The sequence below is a fragment of the Microcebus murinus genome, chromosome 14 (genome assembly GCF_040939455.1).
Source record: "Microcebus murinus isolate Inina chromosome 14, M.murinus_Inina_mat1.0, whole genome shotgun sequence".
Classification (NCBI taxonomy): Eukaryota; Metazoa; Chordata; class Mammalia; order Primates; family Cheirogaleidae; genus Microcebus; species Microcebus murinus.
In genome coordinates this window covers 6,708,207-6,727,476 of record NC_134117.1, presented here as the reverse complement: position 1 = coordinate 6,727,476, position 19,270 = coordinate 6,708,207, and the positions used below count along the sequence as shown (strand labels likewise).

At 62.4% G+C, this 19,270-nt stretch overlaps 2 protein-coding genes across 4 annotated transcripts in view; one reads left to right on the top strand and one right to left on the bottom strand.

Annotated features, from left to right (window-relative positions):
* The window catches only part of LHPP (phospholysine phosphohistidine inorganic pyrophosphate phosphatase), a 104,547-nt gene extending 92,880 nt beyond the window's left edge, over positions 1 to 11,667 (top strand). Inside the window, exon 7 of the mRNA XM_012781346.2 lies at positions 10,924 to 11,667. Coding sequence (XP_012636800.1) covers positions 10,924 to 11,020 — 97 coding nt within the window. The 3' untranslated portion in view covers positions 11,021 to 11,667. The remainder of the gene's footprint in view (positions 1 to 10,923) is intronic.
* A 2,874-nt stretch (positions 11,668 to 14,541) lies between these two features.
* The window catches only part of LOC105880357 (EEF1A lysine methyltransferase 2), a 155,651-nt gene continuing 150,922 nt past the window's right edge, over positions 14,542 to 19,270 (bottom strand). For all 3 annotated transcript variants that reach the window (XM_012781332.3, XM_012781334.3, XM_012781339.2), the window contains one exon: positions 14,542 to 17,975. In XM_012781332.3, coding sequence (XP_012636786.1) covers positions 17,613 to 17,975 — 363 coding nt within the window. In that variant the 3' untranslated portion in view covers positions 14,542 to 17,612. The remainder of the gene's footprint in view (positions 17,976 to 19,270) is intronic.

Sequence of the window (19,270 nt, the reverse complement as noted above, 5' to 3'; positions counted from 1 at the left end):
TGCAGTAGATGTGGGGCCTCCCTGCCGCCTTTCCTGAAAGGAGAGGAGGCAGGTGGCATTTCTGGGGAGGCCTCCTGTGAGTGCCCTGCCCTGGGCCCTGGGTCGGGGCGTGTGCAGGCTTCTCGGGGGTTTTGGCCGTTGGAGTGCGCGTTGGGAGGGGCTGGGCCAGCTCTTTTTAGCTTAAACGCACACCAGGTGCTTACCGTGTTTTTCTCAAAATATTATGAACAGCTGTCAGAGGCTCCTCCGCTGCGTCGGGCCCAGTGCCCAGGCTGGCCCCTCTGCCAAAACAAGTGTCTTAGGTGAGCCCGGCCTGTCACCTGCTAGCCCAGGCCCCTGGCTCCTGGTGGGGTCTGGACCAGGCCAGCCCAGGTGGGGAGGAGACAGACTCCCAGCACTGGCTCTGTGACCCCGCAGGCCAATCACCCTCTCTGGGCCTCCAGGTTGTCAGCCTTAAGAGGAGGTGGTGGCACCTACCTCCCTGGGCTGCTTGAAACCAAAGGAGCGAAAGTGTGGAGGCCCTTGCCGCACCCCCAGAGGGACGACTGTCTGCGACCGCCACTGTAATAAATAACATTATATTCAGCTCGGGGAAGTGGGCCGAGGGCAGCCCCGGGGGGACACAGGCTGGGTCAGCACCACCTCTGTCTCAGAGCAGTCCAGAGTGGCCCTGTGCCGCCTGTCCTCTGGTCCGGCCACACAGGCGCCAGGCATTGGCTGAACAGGGCTTGCTCAGCAGCCACAGAGCAGGATTGCAGGGCTTGTCCCTGGTGGCCTAGCTGGGGAACCAGGCCACCTTGAGAACCTTGGAACCTTGAGAACCAGGCCACCTTGAGAACCTTGGAACCTTGAGAACCAGGCCACCTTGAGAACCTTGGAACCTTGAGAACCAGGCCACCTTGAGAACCTTGGAACCTTGAGAACCAGGCCACCTTGAGAACCTTGGAACCTTGAGAACCAGGCCACCTTGAGAACCTTGGAACCTTGAGAACCAGGCCACCTTGAGAACCTTGGAACCTTGAGAACCAGGCCACCTTGAGAACCTTGGAACCTTGAGAACCAGGCCACCTTGAGAACCTTGGAACCTTGAGAACCAGGCCACCTTGAGAACCTTGGAACCTTGAGAACCAGGCCACCTTGAGAACCCTCAAGGTTCTATCGAGAGCCCCTTGGGGAAGTCACCCGAGACATTTGGGCATCAGGACCTGCCTGCCATCCACAGGTGGTGCTGCCCTCCAGGTAGTGAGGCCAGAGCCAGCCAGGAGGACCCGCTAGGAGGAGGCCCATTTGTCCGCCCACCCTAACACGGTGCCTGCCACCGTCCGTCCGTCCACCAGGCCGAGCACCTCCTGTGGCCACCCTGCACCGGCTGCGCCAGCTTGGGGGTCTCCACCACAGCCCAAGTGGTGATGAGTGGCTGTTTGCGCAAGGTCACACAGAGGTCAGGGCCAGCCCAGTCCAAACCCACAGCTCTGCGACCTGAAGCCCAGGCATCCTCTGCCACACCCAGCCACCCAGAGCTTGCCGGTGGACCAGCAGGAGGGTGCACATGCTCTGCTGGGCACCCCAGCCGCCCTGCTTCACCCGAGCCTGGGCCCGGCCGTGGGAGGCTCAGGCCTGAAACGCCTTCTGGAAACTAAAAGGGAGAGAAAAAGAAAACCACACTTACTGTTTGGACAACCCGTGGGAGTCTTGGGGGGGGGGGTGCGATGGCTCGACTTGGGGTGCCCTGGGGTGCCAGGGAGCTGCATCTGCCCTCTGTGGGTGCCCTTCCCACAGCATGTCAGCCCCCCATTCTGGAAGATCCTGGCCAAATCTCCGGGGCCCGCGTCCCAGAGGCCTCACCAGCCCAGAGGCCTCATTCCTTCGCCATTCGTGTGTTCGGGGGTGGGCTGGGCCCTGGAGGCCACGGGGCAGGGCCTGGCAGAGGGGTGGGTGAGGAGGCTGCTCCAGGGGAGGGGGCACCGAGTGTCGCTTGGGCCGTGGGGGGACGTGAGTGTTGGGGAGTCGGAGGGTGGGGGCAGTGGGCGTGGCCGGCGGCGAGCGGGGCCAGCTCCGGGCAAGCTCGTGGGCCGGGTAGGGGAGACTGAGACTGGGCTTGGCGTTGTGGGGGGACCTGCCAGACCTCGGGCCGGTCCGGGCACAGCCCGGCTCCCGCGTGCTCTTGCCTCCTGCACCGGCGCCGCCCGAGGCCGCTGCCCTGGGGCGCGGTCCTGCTTTGCCCAAAGGCACAGAGGGCTGCAGGCGGCCAGGAGATGGGCCACGTGCCTCTTAGGCTCAGCTGGGCGGGCCGGAAACAAGGCTAGCCCGGTCTAGGTGTCGGCCTGGGGCGGGTGGTCAGCGCTTCCCAGTCAGGAGCGGTGGGGAGAGGGCGTTTCCTCCTGGGGTGTGAGTCCCCAGCGGGAGTTCTCTGTGGCTGGGTGCTGCGACCGGGTGCCTGGGTCCCGGGCAGTGGGGCCTCCCCGGGCAGCTTGAAGAATTTAGGGTGCACGTGGCCCCTCATGCTGGAGCCTGGGCTCTAGGGAGGACGCGGGGGCCAGGCCAGGGGACCAAGGCCCTGAGCCTCAGGCACCTGCCCTTCTAACTGTCACCCCTCGGCTCATGGGGACGGATGCGCCCCCTGCCCAGATTTCCAGGCGAGCCAGTGCCTGAGTCCCCTGTGGCCAGGAGGATGGAGGCCACCTGATCCTCTGCTTGGGCAGCTGGCTGAGGTTCCTGTGTCCACCAGGAGCCAAGGCCGGGAACGTGAAGCCACCAAGGGAACGTCCCTGATCTCTGGGCGTCAGCGTATGTTGGAGGGTGTCACACAGGTAACCGGACAATTGTAGTCGAGTGAGGGGTCCTCTGAGGGGGTCAGGGCAGGAGCCGTGGAGTGCAGATGGGCACCAAACCAAGGACGTGAGGGCTGTGGGCAGGGAGGCTTCAAGGAAGACTTCCTGGAGGAGGTGACTTGTTTTGGGGGGAGTAAGTCCCAGAGAGCCAAAGTTTTATGACAAGACAGCAAATTCAGAGACCTACAGGGGCAGATGGGGCATGCACTGGAGGGAACATGCTGGTGTGAGAACGGGGGACAATAGAGAATGGTGGGCAGTGCGGCAAGCTCAGAGCCACTTGCCCCACTCCAGGGAGGGGCCGCCCCATCGCGTCAGCCCTCTGTCGCCATGCAGCGCCTGCCATCGTCAGTGAAGCGTTCACATTTTCAGCTTCTGCTTCTGCAAAGCTCTGTGTGGGCCGGGCCAGGGCCCTACTGTCTGTGTGAATGGGGTAAAGGCCTAAGGGGGCGGGAGGCGGCACCTGCCCCGCACTCCAGCCAGGGTCAGGGGGTTCAGGGACCTTATTTGCCCGTGTGAGGGAGTCTCTGGAGACCAGCAGTGCGCCGGTGGCAGCGGTGCGTCCCCGCCAGTCATTTCGGCGTGTCCTTCCTCTGTTCTCAGCACTGCGTGGTGCCTGCAGGCAACAGGGCAGCGAGAGCCTTGCAGGAAACAGCTGGCGCCATGGGCCGGTTCTGGTCGACGAGGTGCCACCTGGCAGAACCAGGTCGTAAATAAGCCCTGCTTCCTCCCTGTGGACGGGACCGCAGTGCCAAGGTCCGCTGAGAGGCCCCTCCCCCGATGGGCTAGAGCCGGGGCCGCCCAGCTCTGCCCGGCCAGCACGCGCCCCGGCTCGCCTGGCACTCTGGGCCTGGTGGCCGCCAGGCTGCAGATGAGGAGGAGCCCAGGGGTCTTGGCGGCCCCACCCAGGGGCAGCCAGCCACGGGGCCTGAGGCCCCTGGTGCCCCGTGTGCTGTTCCCACTGTTCCTTTCCCCTCATTTCCCTGTTGCTTTCCGCGCCGTTTTCTCACTGCGGGGTCTCTTCTCAGCGCCGTCTCTGTCCCGGGGGTGCCGGGAGGGGGCCGCGTCCCCGCCATGGGCCTCACCCCCTGGCCCGAGATGAGCCAGCCCAGGTGCCGCGTGGCCCAAGTTTAGGCGCGTGGAGGCCGGACAGCCAGGCTTGGCTCCCAGCTCTGCCGGTCACCTGCCGCGCCTCTGGACACGTTCCCTCCCTTCTGGCGTCTGTCTCCTCATCTCCAGAGCAGGCGCAGTGGGGGCTGACACGGTTGTCGCCCGTGTCCTTGCAGTGCAGGGTCTGTGGCCCACTCCTCTGCCAGCCAGACGAGCTTCCCCTGCATGCCAGGGCAGCAGGCGGGCCTGATTTCCAGTAAGGCCTTGGGCAAGTCCCTTCCTCGGCCTCAGTTTACCCACCAGGGCTCAAAGGCCCTAGGACTGTCCCAGCATGCACCTCCTCCTGCTGGGAGGGACTCCTGTCCTTCCCGGCTAGCGGGTGGGTCAACGGGGCGGGGGCTCTGGGCCGGGGGCGCTGGCCACCGGAAAGGGGTTCAGTTAGCCCAGCCCTGCCGGGCCCAGCTCTGTCTTGGCAGGGCCAGCCCAGCAGGAGGGGGAGGGACCTGGGGCCTAGGCGTGGGAAACAGCTGGTGCAGCCCCTCCTGTCTCTGAGTGGCATCCCCACCCACACGGGCACGTGCAGGGAGGTGTGACTCGGGCGGGGGGTGCACAGGACCCCACCTCACTCCTACCTACCTCTGCGACATGCCCGACAGGCCTCTGGACAGGCAGGAGGGAGGGGCAGGTGGCCACCACAGCTCCTTGGGGGGTGCCCGAGCCAGGCCGGGACAGCACGGGGGACCTGGGCCCTTCCCCGCTGCCCACAGCCTGGCCGGGCCCCTGCAGCGCCCTCGGCCTGGCTGTCCTCTGGCCTCCGCACTCGCCGGCGGACCGAGGAGGGGCCCGGGGGAGAGGTTTCCTCCTCCCCTCCCCACCCCCGCACGCTGCAGAGGGGCAGGAGGCCAAACTGACCTGGCCACCGCTCCTGTGAAGGAAGCTTGGTGGCATGGCCACCTGCCTGCTTGGAGCTCTGACTCCAAGGGCCGTCCCGGCCAGGCGAAGTGTGTCCACATTCTCCTTCCTGGCCAGGGAGCTGTGGGCCTCAGAGGGGCCCAGGAAGAGGACTCTTTCAAGCCTGGGTCTTCATTTACATATTTTTTCTGCCAAGTGACTTTCCATTAGCCCAGGAAGGCCCCGTCCACGTGAGCTGGCCGGGCAGGGGAGGGCGGGTCTCTGCAGGCTGCTGCGTGGCCCCGGCCCCTTCAGGTCCCGCCAGGCCTGATGCAGACTGGCGAGCAGATGCGTGTGTCCTCCCCAACCCCACGGCCCCAGGCTGTCTCGGGGCAGGCGGCAGGCCTAGTGGGCGGGGCTGGGGGACACAGGCCTGAGGGCTGAACGACCCCGGAGTGAGGACAGGCACCTGAGGGTGCCGTCGGCGACCACTGGGCACCCGGCTAAGGTGCAGGGGCCGGAACTCGGATGCTCGGGCTCCTGTTTCCATGTGATCTCCGTGCAGGCAGAGACCGGGCCAGAGTCCCCTGTGTGCCCCTTGGAAGCCACCAGGCCCTGGGTGACACAGGGGCCCTGGCTGAATGCAGACACAGGCCCCTGCCTGGGTTTCTTCGTGAGCAGCAGGACACAGCACTTTCCCGGTGGCTCCCCAGGATATCGCCCAAGTCTGGGGACACTTGCCCTAATCCCCTCTGGAGCCCAGGCCTGGTGTGGGCCCAGGGAACAGGGGCATAGGAACAGCCTGTCTGAGGTCTGTGGCCGACTCCACCCACCCCGCCACCCCTCTACGAGGTCAGTGACCCTCAGCACCTGCCAGCAGCCCAGCCCGGTCAGGGGGAGCTGGCTGGACATGGCCTGCCCCACTGGGCCCAGCAGTTTGCCACCGACGGTGTGCACTCCGGACCAGCGGGTAGGCAGCAGGGAGCCCATGGACACGTGCCCAGCGTTCCCGCCATGCCAGTGGCCGGATGTCCCATATTGGCCTTCAGAAAGCCGTGGGCGGGTGGGGGCTCACCCTGTGAGAAACACCCGCTCCAGCCCCAGGGATCTTGGACTCGGGGCTCAGATGGAAGGATGCCCTCTGCTCAGCCTCGTCACCGCCAGCTCCATGAGTCGATGCCCTCTGCCCTTGTCCTCCAGCTCCGTCAGCACAGCCCAGAGTTGGCGTCACCCTGATGCCCGTGTCCGGACGGCTGAACCCAGTGGGCGGCTGCCCCAGCACCCAGCTCTCAGCCATTGCCTTCCCAAAGCAGCAGGGACAAGGACGAGTGCCCCTCCCGGGTGGGCAGCTCTGTGGCCTCCAGTCTGGGATCCTCGGTGCCACCCTGTCCTCCGGGAGCAGACGTGGGCAGGCAGCCTGCTGGGGAGCCCAGGGCAGCGCCGGCCCCTCGGGAACTCCTCCGGGAGAGGCCACACCTGCGTCCCCTCAGTCGCCCTGAGTGTGCCCTAGAGAAGGACGCAGGGAGACGGCCCTTGCTGAGCTCTTTTGCCGAGGCGTCTGGTCACCATTTCCCTTCTGCTGGCACAAAGACTGTCCCTGTGAAGCCGTGCAGGCGGCACGCACAGAAACGCCTCGTTTTCTGCTGCTCACGCATTAGTTGCTTGCATTCTCTGTTTCTGTTCTTTCTACCCGCCTGTCCCCCAGCCCCTGCTGCCTCTGCTTCTCCCGCCCTCCGTGTGGCCTCCCCTCTGTCCTCTGTCCCACCTTCTCCTCTGTGTTCTCCCTTTCTCTGACTCAGTTTCTCTCTCTCTCCTGCTTCTGTTTGTCTCACAGCCCTTGCTGTCGCCGTCCTCCCTCCCTTTCTTGTCCTCTCCCTGCCCTTCCTTCCCCTGATGCTTCCTGGTCACCCACGTCCTGCTCTGTCCCAGCAGGGCTGCTCAGGTCAGGGCGTTGCTTGGCCCCTCCTGCCTTGCCTTCTGTCCCCACGGCCAGGGGGGCTCCTTTGCCGGGTTTCTTGGTTCAGCTTCTGTATAGTGACATCATTGGGGCCCGCAGGTCACAGGGTAGGTCCCCCTGCCTGAGCCGTTGGACCAGTGCCCTTCTTCCTGCCCCCTGCACCGCTCCCTGGGAGCCGCAGCCCTCAGTGCGTCGCATAATTAAGACACAAAGTCTACGAAGACACAAAGTCATGCTGCGTGTGGGCAAACACCGACTGGGGTGCTAATGCAATCGTTTCTTTTAGTGGATTCTTGAATTTAAATGATATGTAATTAAACATAATTAGCCACGCACGCCACTCGGCTAGGTACCGCGTGCAGAGTTGGGCCGCCTGGGGCCTCGTGGCAAAGCGTCTTCCTTTATGGGGGATTCTCGTTCCCTCGGGGGTTGATTCCATTTGTGTGGACAGTGAACCTGGCCCGAGGGCACTTGGTGACCGTGTCCGAGGGGGACAGTCCAGGCAGCCTCTGCCCAGGGACTTGGAGGAGAAGCCGGGGAGGCAGGGTTTGCTGGGAGCATTTTCCTTCTGCTTTGGGCACCCGTACCAACTCTCAGAAGTTGGGACTCGGGTGGGAGCTGGCTGGGACAGTGCGAGGGCGTCAGACCCTGGGCAGGCAGCCTCGGCCTGGGGCCCCCGGCAACTCCTTGGAAGGGGGGGCCGAGGCGCTTGTGCCTGCGAGCGGGTTTCCGAGCTGCCCTCAGGCCCCCGGGATAGCCGCGGCAGCCGGACAGGACACGCCCAGCTCAGCTGGGCAGAGGGGGTGGGAGGAGGCATGCCCGGCAGGCCCAGGGGACAGGCCTCTCCTGTAGGCACCCGCTGCTGTGTCACCCCAGGGTGGGCACTGCCGGACGTCCCCTTAAGGTCCTGGTCCGAGCCTTCCTGCCCTCCTCCACCAGTGCCTGTGGCGGAGCTGGGTCCACCCCACACACCCCGCCTTCCCCGCACCTCACGCACTGCCGTGTGTCCGTCCATCTGCCTGTCTGTCCCCGCACCAGCCGTGTGCCCAGGGGAGGGCCCTAGGAACACAGACTGGGTGGCAGAGGTTCAGGGGGCTTGACCAGGTCATGTGGCCAGTAGGGGTGGAGCCATGTTTATCCTCATAGCACAGATGAGGAAACTGAGGCAGACAAGCGGCTTGCGGGGGCCTGAATTACTGACCTGGCCAGTGGTTCTGGTGCTAGCTCTGTCCTCTCTCCGAGGGTCCCTCCGCCCACCTGCCCACCCTCCCCATTGTGTCGTGGTCCGGACTGACACAGTCCCAGGTAGCCTTGCAGGAAGAGAATCCCCATCCCCCATCAGTCCCAGACGTCTGTTCTGCTCCAAGGGGGACTGAGTCAGAGGGGGCACATCAGCAGCCCCAGGGGAACCTCGTACCCCTGCCCACCCCTCATCTGTACCAGGGCAGGGGCGTCTACACAGCCTGCAGCCGCCTGCTTCTGCAGCAGAGGCTGGGCAGGAGCGCCAGTTCCCAGGAGGAAGAAGGGTCCACAGAGACCCACGGGACAGCGGATGGACCAGGACCAGGCGGCCGAGCCTCTTCTGTGGGGGCCCAGAGAGTAACGGTTCAGGCTTTGCAGGCTGCTTTTAGTCTCTATTGCACTGTCTTTCTTTTTACAACAGTTTAAAAGTTACAAACAGGCTGCAGGGGCCCCACGACCGCCAGTGCTGGTCACAGATGCCTTGTGTTTGCAGGCATCCGTGTGGCTTTTCAATATTGAGGTATAACGTTTGTAAAGTGCACTAAAAGTGAACAGCATGGTGCATTTTCATGTGTCCACCCGTTAGCCCCACCCAGGTCAAGATCTAGAACATTCCCAGCAACCCCAATCACATCCCAAGAAGTAACCACCATCCTGACCTCTTCGCCACGGCCCACTTTTGCCAGAGCCTGGACCCTGTGTGGGCGGAACCACCCAGTCTGTGTCCCCGGAGTGTGGCTGACGCTCACCCGCGCGGCTGGTGCAGGGGTGGCGCACCCAGCGGACTGTTGTGTCGAGAGTGTTCCGAGGCGCGAGTCTGCCGCGATCTGCCCTTCCGTCCTCCCGCAAGGGACGTTAGCACAGTGCTTGCTTTCTTGCTATTACAGTCAAAGCTGCTTGGAACATTCTAGTCCATGCCTTTGGGGAGCGTGAAGATGCATTCTCAAGTATGCACGTGGGTGCGGTCAGTGGGTCATGAGTGGGCGCCACACCGGTCACCAAAGTGGCGGCCGTACTCCAGGACACTTGACAACGCCAAGTACCCATCTCAGTGCTGATGGAGGATAACATAAACCTTAAATTCCCACTTTCACTAGATGGAGAACATCCTGGGTGCCGTCACAGGATGGAAGGATGGAATAATAGTCCCGTAAAACACCTACACTGACACGAGAGCTATCGTGCGTGGGCTGCCGAGGGAGCGGGTAGTGGTGGGGGTCCCCGCACTCATGCCCTTGTCCCCAGGACTCGTAGTGTGGGGCCTCACCTCTGGGGGCGTCGGGTGCGCTCCATGGCACCTGACAGCAGGCGCCACCCTGGGGAGGGCCAGAGGAGCGATGCCCACGGGCACTGGTATGTGCAGGCGGACTCTGTGCTTGGAGTGGGCACTGAGACCCTGTTGCCCTTTCTGGGTGGGGGTGGGGCCGCCGTGGAAGCTCATGGAAGCTCTGACACCCAGGACACTGGGCTGGGAGTAGAACTGGGTCAAATCCCAGCTCTGCTTTTCCCTGCGGTGTGACCTTGAGCAAGTCTCTGAACCTCTCTGAGCTCTTTCCTCACCCGTTCAAGGTGGGGGTAACCACCTCTTCCATGGATGTAAGAAGAGAGGGATGTGAGACCTGTGGATGCCGTGCCCGGGGACAGTGCAGGACGGGAGGTGGCCACAGCCCCTCACATGAGGGAGTTCTAGGGGCTGTGGTGCACCCTCCCCCGGCACAGGACAGCCCCCTGCAGTGTTTGGGGGGATTCTCCTTGCCAGGAGGTGGCTCCCAGGCCACTGAGCTGAAGACCCTTTAAAAGAAAGGGTTGCCCGTGTCAGTCGTAGGTAAAGCCCTGTGCAGAAACCAAACCCTTTGAAAGGGACAGCTTGGCTCTCAGATGCTGTCAGAACCAACTTCTACCACTTCCTTCCAGACCAGGGAGGGAGCTTCCGAGGTGGTGGTGCCGGCTGCCGGGAGGGTGTGGTCTCCCTGCTTTCTCAGGGAGCTCGGGTCAGGCCTTGGGGTGATCTGAGCAGCAGGTCCCTCAGCAGTGCTAGGTCTGCAGAGGGACAGGCCCCACTTCCTGCCAAGCTGCTGCCAGGCCTCTCTGGGTGCAATGTCGTGGGGGCCAGCGGGGGACAGGCCCAGCTCCGGCTCAAGCCCTATCGGGGCTGCCCATGCCTGGCATGAGGTCCCACCTCCTCCATGACTGGCCTCTGGGATGTCCCCACGAGCCTGCCCTGACCCCTACCCCTCCCCACCCATGTGTCCTCATGTGCCTTTTGGACTCTGCCCATGGCCCCCCTGTGCACGAAGTGCCCGGGCCTCATAGGTCCCCGGGCATCCAGCAAGATGTGGGGAGGACTCTGGCGACTGGATGATGGCTTTGGGGTGGTTCCATCCCCAGGATCCCAGCCAGAGAGTGGCTTTTCCAGGAATTGGGGCTGCTTGTCACGCAGGAGCAGCCTCTGAGAGCAGGGAGCAGTGGCGTGTGCGCCCGGGCAGGCGGGGCTCTGGGTCTCCATCCCTGGCTGTGCCCACGGCACACGAACAAACTGGGCTGCTCCCACTGGGCACGGGGCCAGGCCGGGGAGGTGGGGGGCCCACGGGGCTCAGAGCAGGGTGCCCTCATGGTCGTCCTCAGTGGGTTCGAGATTCTTCTGCTGGAGGCATGGACCGAGCCAGGTTTGGGACGGTCCAGGCAGGGGGAGCAGCAGGGAGGGAGGTGTGTGTGCCTGAGCGGGGTGGGCCACAGGCCGGCTGCCAGCTGGGCACTGAGGGGCTGGAGGGCTCCTTGGGGATAGGCCAGGCCAGCGCTAGCTGCTGGGAGGCAGCTTCCCTGCAGCCCCCAGGGTGTGGCTTCAGAGGGAACACCCTGGGTCACTGACTAACATATGGCCGTACTCTCCAGGCCCACGGACGAGCACCATCCGGAAGTGAAGCCTGACGGGTACGTGGACAACCTTGCGGAGGCCGTGGCCCTGCTGCTGCAGCACGCAAACAAGTGACGGGCCTCCTGGGAGGGCCCAGCCTCCTTCCACCTGCCTCTCCTCCGCCCGCCCGCCCAGACCACCCCGGGCCCTAAGAGCCCAGCCCTCTGCCCTCTGCCCCTCATGGGCAGGCAAGGGCCCTTCTGGACTGCCCTGCCCCCAGGCCGGAGCCAGCCAGCCCTTCCTCTGCCTCCCTCCACTGGCCCCGGCCTACCTGGTTGCCTGCTCCCCTGCCTGGGCCCTGACCTTGGCTCCTTTGGTGAGGTCCAGGAGGGTGGGACAGACCTGTCAGCCTCTGCAGAGTGGAGACCCTCTGGGCACGGCCTGGATCCCTGAATTCACTCACTGCTGTTTGCACCTGACCCCGGCAAGGCAGCAACCTCCGCCTCGTTCGGTCCGGAGGCCTCGTGCCCGTGGCCTCTTCATCGGATGCTGCATTTCGGCGAGGAGCCTGGAGAAAACCCAGGGCCCCCCGGCACTGCCCAGCCCTCCCCCAAACCATGCCACCCCCCCACAGAGACTGGGGCCAGCTCCCAAGGAACGCTGAAGACCACCGTCCTACGGAGCAAGAACTGCCCCTGCCTCCTAGGTTGTGGGCGCAGATGGAGCCGTGACCGGGTGTGCGGGAGCAGCCTGCGGGTTCAATAAATCTGCCGTGGACAGCAGCCTGTGCCTTGTGCTTTCACTGCTGGGAAGGGCTGCGTGGGAGGGGGCCATGAGCAGTGTCCCAGGCACTGTCCCTGGTTCTGCCATGTGCCCACGCCACCGAACACCAGCGGACAAGGGCCCTGAACACCTCACCTGCTCCGACCCCTGTTGAACACACGGGGAGACGAGCCCTGAGAGGACAGTGGGCTGCCCTTGGCCCCACCAGGGACAAAGCCGACCAGGGCAAACTGTGGTGCAGCCGCCCTCCCTAACGGAGCCGCCCGAGGCCTGGCGGCGGCGAGCGTCCCATTCCAGACCAAGGGAGCAGCGGCGTCCCCTCGAGGCCTCTGGGACCAAATTCACTCATAACCCAAGTTTCAGGTTTCAAAATCAATCAGTTGAGTAGATAACTCAATTGCTCCATTCCTCCCCAAATCAACTCAAAAGCCACTGATAAACCTTGGGAGAAGTCACGGGTCCTCCGTAATAGGGTTTCCATGAAATGAAGGCAGCGACGAGGAAGTGCTGGCCCCTGAAGCCTGGGCCTAGCACGGTGGCTGAGAGCAGGTGGGGGACGTATGTCTGGCCGGGCTGGGCACCCTTAAATCAGGGTTAGGAGGGCACGGTGGCCACGTCTTTTCATCAAATAAGAGGCCACCGGCCAGGCTGGTGTCACTGGCACTGCGGCCTATTAGGTGGAGTATGCAGATGCCTTTCTCCTGGGTGGAGTCCCCTGATGACAGCTGTCAGGAGACGGACAGGGAGCGACCGTCAGGCCTGGGCTGGGAGGGCACCGTGCCGTGCTGCTGGGTGTGCTGTTTGTAGTGGGCTTCCCTTGCTCGCAGCCAGGGCAGCGCCCTGGGGAAGGGCTCTTGCTCCCGACACGCCGAGTCTACTCTTCCAAGTTGCAGCCTAGAGTGGGGTGCAGAGGGACAGCTCCTGGGGGACAGACCACTCTGTGTCTGGGGAAGAACTGCCGCCCGCCGCAGGGGGCTCGGCGAAGTACATGTTGTCACTCTTCCCACTTTACAGATAAAGAGTCCGAGGAGCAGAGGGACGAAGTGACCCCACCTGTTAGGGACCTGTTAGGGGCTGTTAGGGACCAGAGGTTCATCCAGGGCCACTCTGCCATATCCCCAGGGCAGTGTGCTTGGCAGAAGCTTCCCCTGGATGAGAGGGCTGGCTGGGAAAGTCAATTCGCCCTGCCTCAGGTCAGCCCTGAGCCTTGGGTGCTGTGAGCCCGCTGGGGGAGGGTGGGGGGCTCGAGCCACCTGTTTCTTGAGCTAGGTGTTCACACACCGTTCTGTCTGGGAAAGGATCTGCCGTGAAAAGGCAGAGCCTATTCTCAGAGTGGGATCCTCGGGACCTAACGTGTTCTACGCAAAAATTCTGTGGTCAGATTATGTGGGAAAACATTGGGTTATGGAAATTAAACAAACCTCTTCATGTTTGTCTGGAAGGCTGTAAACCTCCCCGTGTGTCCTGAGCTTGGCTGGCCCGAGGGCCAGGCACAGAGTGTGTGAGTCCACACTGGGCTGAGCTGCGTGCTGATGTCCCCACGGCCCCACTGGGGCAGCGGCCCGGAGCTGGTGGCCCCCTCTGAACCGCCTCCTGGGCTACCTTGGTGGGTAGGTGGCCATGGCTACCCCGGCCATAGCCTGGCCTCTCAGCATCGGTGAAGGCAGAGCCAATGTGCCCACAGGGCAGGCTGCACAGGGAAATGCAGGCTCCTCCCACTCCAGTTGGCGAGAGAGTCTCCCCTCTGCCATCCTGGGGTCCCCGGCTCCTGGCTGGGGTGCGGGGCTGGGCACCTCTACCCTAAGTGCACGTACACACCACACGCTGGGCACCGCTTCTAGAAGGCTCCACTGTGGCCGCCCTGCGTCGGAGCCCCTCACAGCCCTGTGACTCTCTGTCATCCCCATTTTATGGATCCCAACCCTGAGGCCTAGAGGGGACAGAAAAGTCCAGTCTGCGCCCCTCCCAGCCCAGAGCCAGTGCCCCCACAGGCAGAGGGGAGCCCTGCTGGTTCACCCCACCCAACAGAACCACACAGCCGGCTCCAGGCGCTGGATATTGAACCAGGAAGCTTTATTTACACAGTAAAAGTAACAAGCAAATTCCTGAGAGACTAGAGCGGCTCTAGTGCAAGTCGCGGCCTGTGCAGGGCGGACAGGCTGCGGTGTGGGCGGGGCGGGACAGGACACAGGCCCGGCTCTCAGTATGCAGACTGCTTTGCCCCAGGGCCAGGGCCTGGCCCTGGCCCGACACTGCCCCTCTGGTCGCCACACTTCCTGAAGCTCTGCAACACCAACATCTGGTTTGGGAAAGCTCGCTACAACCCTAGACATAGCCTATGTGCCATCTGTCACCCACGTCCCCAGGACATCTCCCCCACGCACTGGAAACACAAATCATTTGCCAAAAAGACTATGCTAGAAGGTCATATCTATCCTACCTAGGCTACAAGATCTCCATTTCAGTCTGCAATTTTTTTTAAAACAATTTTTTTCTCTTTTTTCTTTAAAGAGGCATGGTTTTCTCAAACTGGCGCCAGTGGGAGAGGTTTGACCAACAGCGTGGACGTGGCAAGGTGTGGCATCATTGCCTGTATGGGGGCCAGAGTGCCTGGGCCGCACCAGCTGCCCTCGGCTGCACTGCCCCATCCCAGGCACCTAGTGTTTCAGCAGTCATTGTTCAGGTGACCACCCCTGTGACCACAGAGCACATGTGACTGTAACCTCCTCTGCGGAAACGGGGGCGCAGCCGCCTGTGGCACGGGGCCCAGGGATCCAGGGCGTGTCTCGTTGCAGGGCAGCCTGCTCAGACAGCACAGCCAGGGCATGGCCGATCGCACCCCCCATGCTAGGAGACCCATAGGGAAATTGGGGTTTCTTTTCAATGCGGACTTTTATTTAAATTTTCTTTCAGTGTACAAATTCATAAAACTTTCCTGCTACAAAAACTTTTTGAAAAGTAAGGCTTTCTGAGAATGAAAATCTGTACGTCTGGTCAGAACGAGCTCCCTGTGGGCCTGGGTGGGTGTCTGCCCGGGCCTGGGCCAGCTCTGGCCTCCACCGTGTAAGGCAAGAGGGTTGGCGGTAATGTAAACGGGGAGGCCGCGGCCTGGCCCCACCGGGTCCCCACAGGCACACGCAGATCCTGGTAGTTGAGTGGCTTTGGAGTGGGGATGCCATGTGACAGCGTGCCCCTCCTCCCCAACCAGCCGTCCTGGGGCCACAGCCCACTCTCGTCCTTCAGGGCGCCCGGGTGGGCGGCCTGGCCCTGCTCTTCCTTAGTCTCCCCTCAGAGGCAGGACTCACGGGCAGGGCTGCGAAAAAGCGAGATTCCTGTGGGGAGAGCCTGCCCATCACCCAGTGCCCCATGGGGACAACCACCTGGGACTGTCTCCTGGGCGAGCCTCCCTCCAAGAGGTCCAAGACCAAACGTCCCGGAGCCAGCGGAGCGGAGTGCGGGAATGGGCCTCTGAGGGCAGTGCGGCTGCTTAGGTGATGGGGATGGAACCTTCCAGATGGGGTCTGCTCTCTCCAGTCAAAAGACAAACATGAGACCAAATGAAGGCCATTTCTTCCTCTAAGCAGAAGGGACACCTGCCGTTTTCTCCCCTACCTGCTGCTGCGTGTGGAGGCAGGAACAGCCAGGAGAGGCCTGAGGAGGCTGGGAAGGGCCAAACGCTACCGCGGGCCGGATCACCTCTGCCTGCAGCGCCTGGGTGGGGCCTGCTGGTCGGTGGGACCCGGGCAGAATGAGGCCATGACTTGGCCAACTGCACTGCTTGTCCTTCCCGCCACCAGGCCTGAGGGGGAGGTGACAGGCAGGGTCTGAGGGTAGGTCATACTACAGCTCTATGATCACACTGGCCACCACGAGCCGCCCCTCCTGGTCCTGAGCAAGGGCACCTGGGGGCTGCCGCACGCCTGGCCTGGGCTAGCACTGCCCTCCTCCCTGCAGCAGGTGGCCACTCCAGGTGCCAGGACCCCCCCATTCCAGGCTTTCTGAGGACATGACACACTGGCATGTGCTCCCCAATTCACCCAACAACTGCCCCCACCTCCCCCAGATATGCTCTAAGAAGACACGGTCCATAGGACCAACTAGGCAGAGATCAGGCAAGACCCCTTCATCTACCCAGAGCCCCCAGCTCCCTGCTTTGGATTTCCAGGGTCCCAGGTGGCCATGCCTCTGGTAGGAGCTACAGCAAACCCAGGGGAGCTGATCACCCGCTCCGGGACCTGCCCAGTACCTGGCACATCCAGGCTCTGCAACCTGGGCCACTGGGGTGGGGCTTTCTGCAAGCATCTTATGGCTGATTTTTAAGAAACACCACCCACACATCAGACCTTGAGCCACCACCCTTTTGATGTAGTAAAAAGTGAAGGTTTAAACAAAGTTTCCCAAACAGGGTCTTTCTTTAGGAAAAAGGTGAGAACCATTTGGACTCAACCTGCAGAAGTGAGGCATTCACTCGTCCACAGAAGACGAGCAAAAGCAAAGTGACTACAAAAGTGCCTTTATCACGTGGCAGCAAACTCAAGAGAATGCACAGGTTATTTTTAGCTTATGGGAAAATGTGCCACTCACTCACAAGCCAGCCCAGTTGCTATTGTCTGCAGAAGACGCCAAGTTTGCTAAAAGGCAGATTCCCAGAGAGCAGAGCCCATGTGGCAGGCATGTCTGCAGGCAGGCTGGAGGAGAGCTGCCCCAGAGCAAACCCCGGGGGTCAGAACCCCTCACGATGCCAGGGACTGCGCCGGCTGTGAGGAGCCAGGGAGGGCACGGCGCGGATGGAGCTCTGTGCCACGGCTGGGCCCACGGCCTCAAGGCAGCACTTAGTGCTGGGCGGCCCTCAGCTGACACAGGTGTGGGCCTGTCTCAAGGTGGATGGTGCGCCTGAAAGCCAGCAGCTCCCCCAAACAAATGAGAATGTGCTTGGAACACTGCAGGGGGGCTCGGACCACCCCCCATCCTGGGCCCCTGTTCATAGCTCTTAGTGCCTGACGATGTTTTCAAGAGGTTGCCTTTTTATCGTGACATCTCTACACTCAGCTGAATCAACTAAACGAATCCCTTCGTGACTGGTTAGCCATGGAGAAGAGCTGCCATCTGCCAGCCTTGCCAAGGTAGGCCCAAAGTGACAGAGCCCCAGGTCAGGCTCTCCATGCCACGGGAGAGGCAAGTGAGTGTCTTTTCAGCCAGTAGATTCACCAAATCCCTACCCAGTGTGGACAGCCTCTAACAAGCACCCCAAGTCGCTCCCTGGACCCCAAGAGTTCAAACATGGACTTACCTGCTGGAGGGCCACTCCAGCACCCCAGAATCTCTGCCTCCCACACTTGGAATTAAGGCCAAATGGTTCTGGTGTCACTACAGAAGGAAGCATCTCCGGAACCTTCCCAAGCCTGAAGCAGGGAGGCCTGGGAGAGAAGGCACGGAATAAAACTGAGTGAAAGAAGCTGTGGGGCCAACTCCCCAGCACTGAACCTGAGCGAGGCCAAGAAGGGCCTGACATCCAGACAGCCCTGGCCCAGCCCCGAGCCCAGGCCCTTCTGCCAACCTTGTCAGGGGATGCAGAGAGGCGCCCAGCTCTACTGGGGAAATGACAGACACTGCCTGACATCCCACAAGAAAGAAGGCGGAGAGACCCAAACTGAAGAGCTGCTCTCCGGGCTGCAGTGGTTCTGTGGACCGGTGGCCACCACGCTTGGGTAGCTAGAGAGAGGCTGACACACCCCACTGCACAGCGGTGGCCAGGCTAGCCTTCACAGAACCAGGACACCGCGGCCAGACAGCCTCTCCCTGGGAGGTGGGCAGGCTCCCTCTCCGGGTCCCAGCACCTCTCAGGAGACTTTCGTCAGGCCCAGGAGTTGGGCTCCCCCTTCAAATGCCACCGGAGGCCCATCGACTTCAATGCACCCCCAGCCCTGAGCGGGGCCCACCGCCCTCAGTTGTTCTCTATTTGTTCAATGTCCAACTCGCCATCCAGGGAGCAGAGGCTGTTCCCGGCGGCCCCATGGTCCCGCCAGGCTGTGGCCAGCTCCCCTCTCCTGCTGCAATCCTCGTCCAGGGCGCAGCCGTCTGACTCCTCACAGGATAGGTCCTCCTGGCAGGTAAGCTGGTCGTCGAAGGAGTGGGGAAGAGGCTCGGGGACTGGGGTCCCGGCAGGGGTCCTGCCCCCCGGGCCAGAGGCCGAGAGCAAGGTGGTCCAGGCCCTGGTGCTGCTGGCGTGGAGGGCGAAGGGGCTCTGGGGGCCGCAGTCCTCCATCCCCGCGCTCAGGCAGCTGAGGCTGCTAAAGGTCTGACAGTTCTGTGGAGAGGCAGACACACAGGTTACCCAGGGACTCCAGGACTGTGTGCCCCACAAAGCAATCTGTCCCCCAGGCTGTGGCCAGACTCCCAAATCCCACGCTCCTCCACCATCTGGGCAAGGACTAGGGGCCATCAGCAACTCGCTCCTGAAGAAACACTCTGGCTGATGAGCATTCTGTGCTAATAACGAAACGCAAAACTCAATTTTTCACCCACTAAGCTGGCAAAGAATGAACACTCGTGAGTCCCCAGGTCTGGGAGGCTGTGCACGGCCCTCCCGGACAGTGACCTGGTGAAAACACACGATTCCCTGCGTAGGTAATTTTACTACTAGGATTTTTATCTTAAGAAAAGGTTAAGAAGTGTGTAAAAATTCAGCAACATAAATATTCCTAGTCACAAAGTTAAATGGAGAAGAAGAGTAGCCCCAACCCCCCCATGACAACTGAATAAAGTATGTAGTCAGACAAGGGACTGCCACGTGGCCATCACACAGAGCACGGCAGCAGAACACACAGCGACATTGCTATGAGAAGGGGCCTGAGTTAGGCGGAAACGTGGCCAGGCTGCACTGCTGCCCGTGTGGGGACACAGTGCCCACCCATCCACTTCCCATGGCCAGCGAGGGGAAGAGGGGGCCAGGAGGGACTGAGTTGATATCCCAGGCCTGGTGCACAACAGAGCCATCCAGAGAGCTGGTCTGAATCTGAGTTCTGGACTCCACCTGGAGACGCTGACTCTCTGGAGGGAAGTGGCTCTGTGCCTTCCGCAGGCACCGGGGCGTGGGGGCGATCTGCCGGGGGCGGGAGGGGGGGTGGCACCAGGTGGACTCCAGGTTCTGGCGTTCACGGCTGGGAGCCTCAGGCAGAGCTCTCAGGCGTCTCATCTGTAAGAGGCGTGTGAGGGTCCCTTGCCTGCCTCCCAGGGCTCTTTGCAGCCCCAGAGAGAGAACATGGCTGCCCAAGAGCTTCCCTGCTCGCCAAGTACTGCCTGTGTAGGGGGCTGGCCGGGGGCCTGCCCTAGCATGGGTGCGGCTTGAAGACGACTTCAGGGGTACACTGGCCCACCCTGCTTGGAACCACCCACCAGCAAGAGGGGGCAGGCCTGACACTGTGCACCCGTGGGTGCAGTTCAGCACCTGCTCTCATAGCAGAGCACAAAACCAGGCCTTCTCCTCCCCAGAGACAGCAGCGTGGTCCGGCGGCAGACAGGACAGAGGCTGAGACGGCGAGGGGCGCTCTCAGCCCACATCTCCAGCGGGACCAGCAGCAGCGAGCTCCTGCCCCAGAGGGG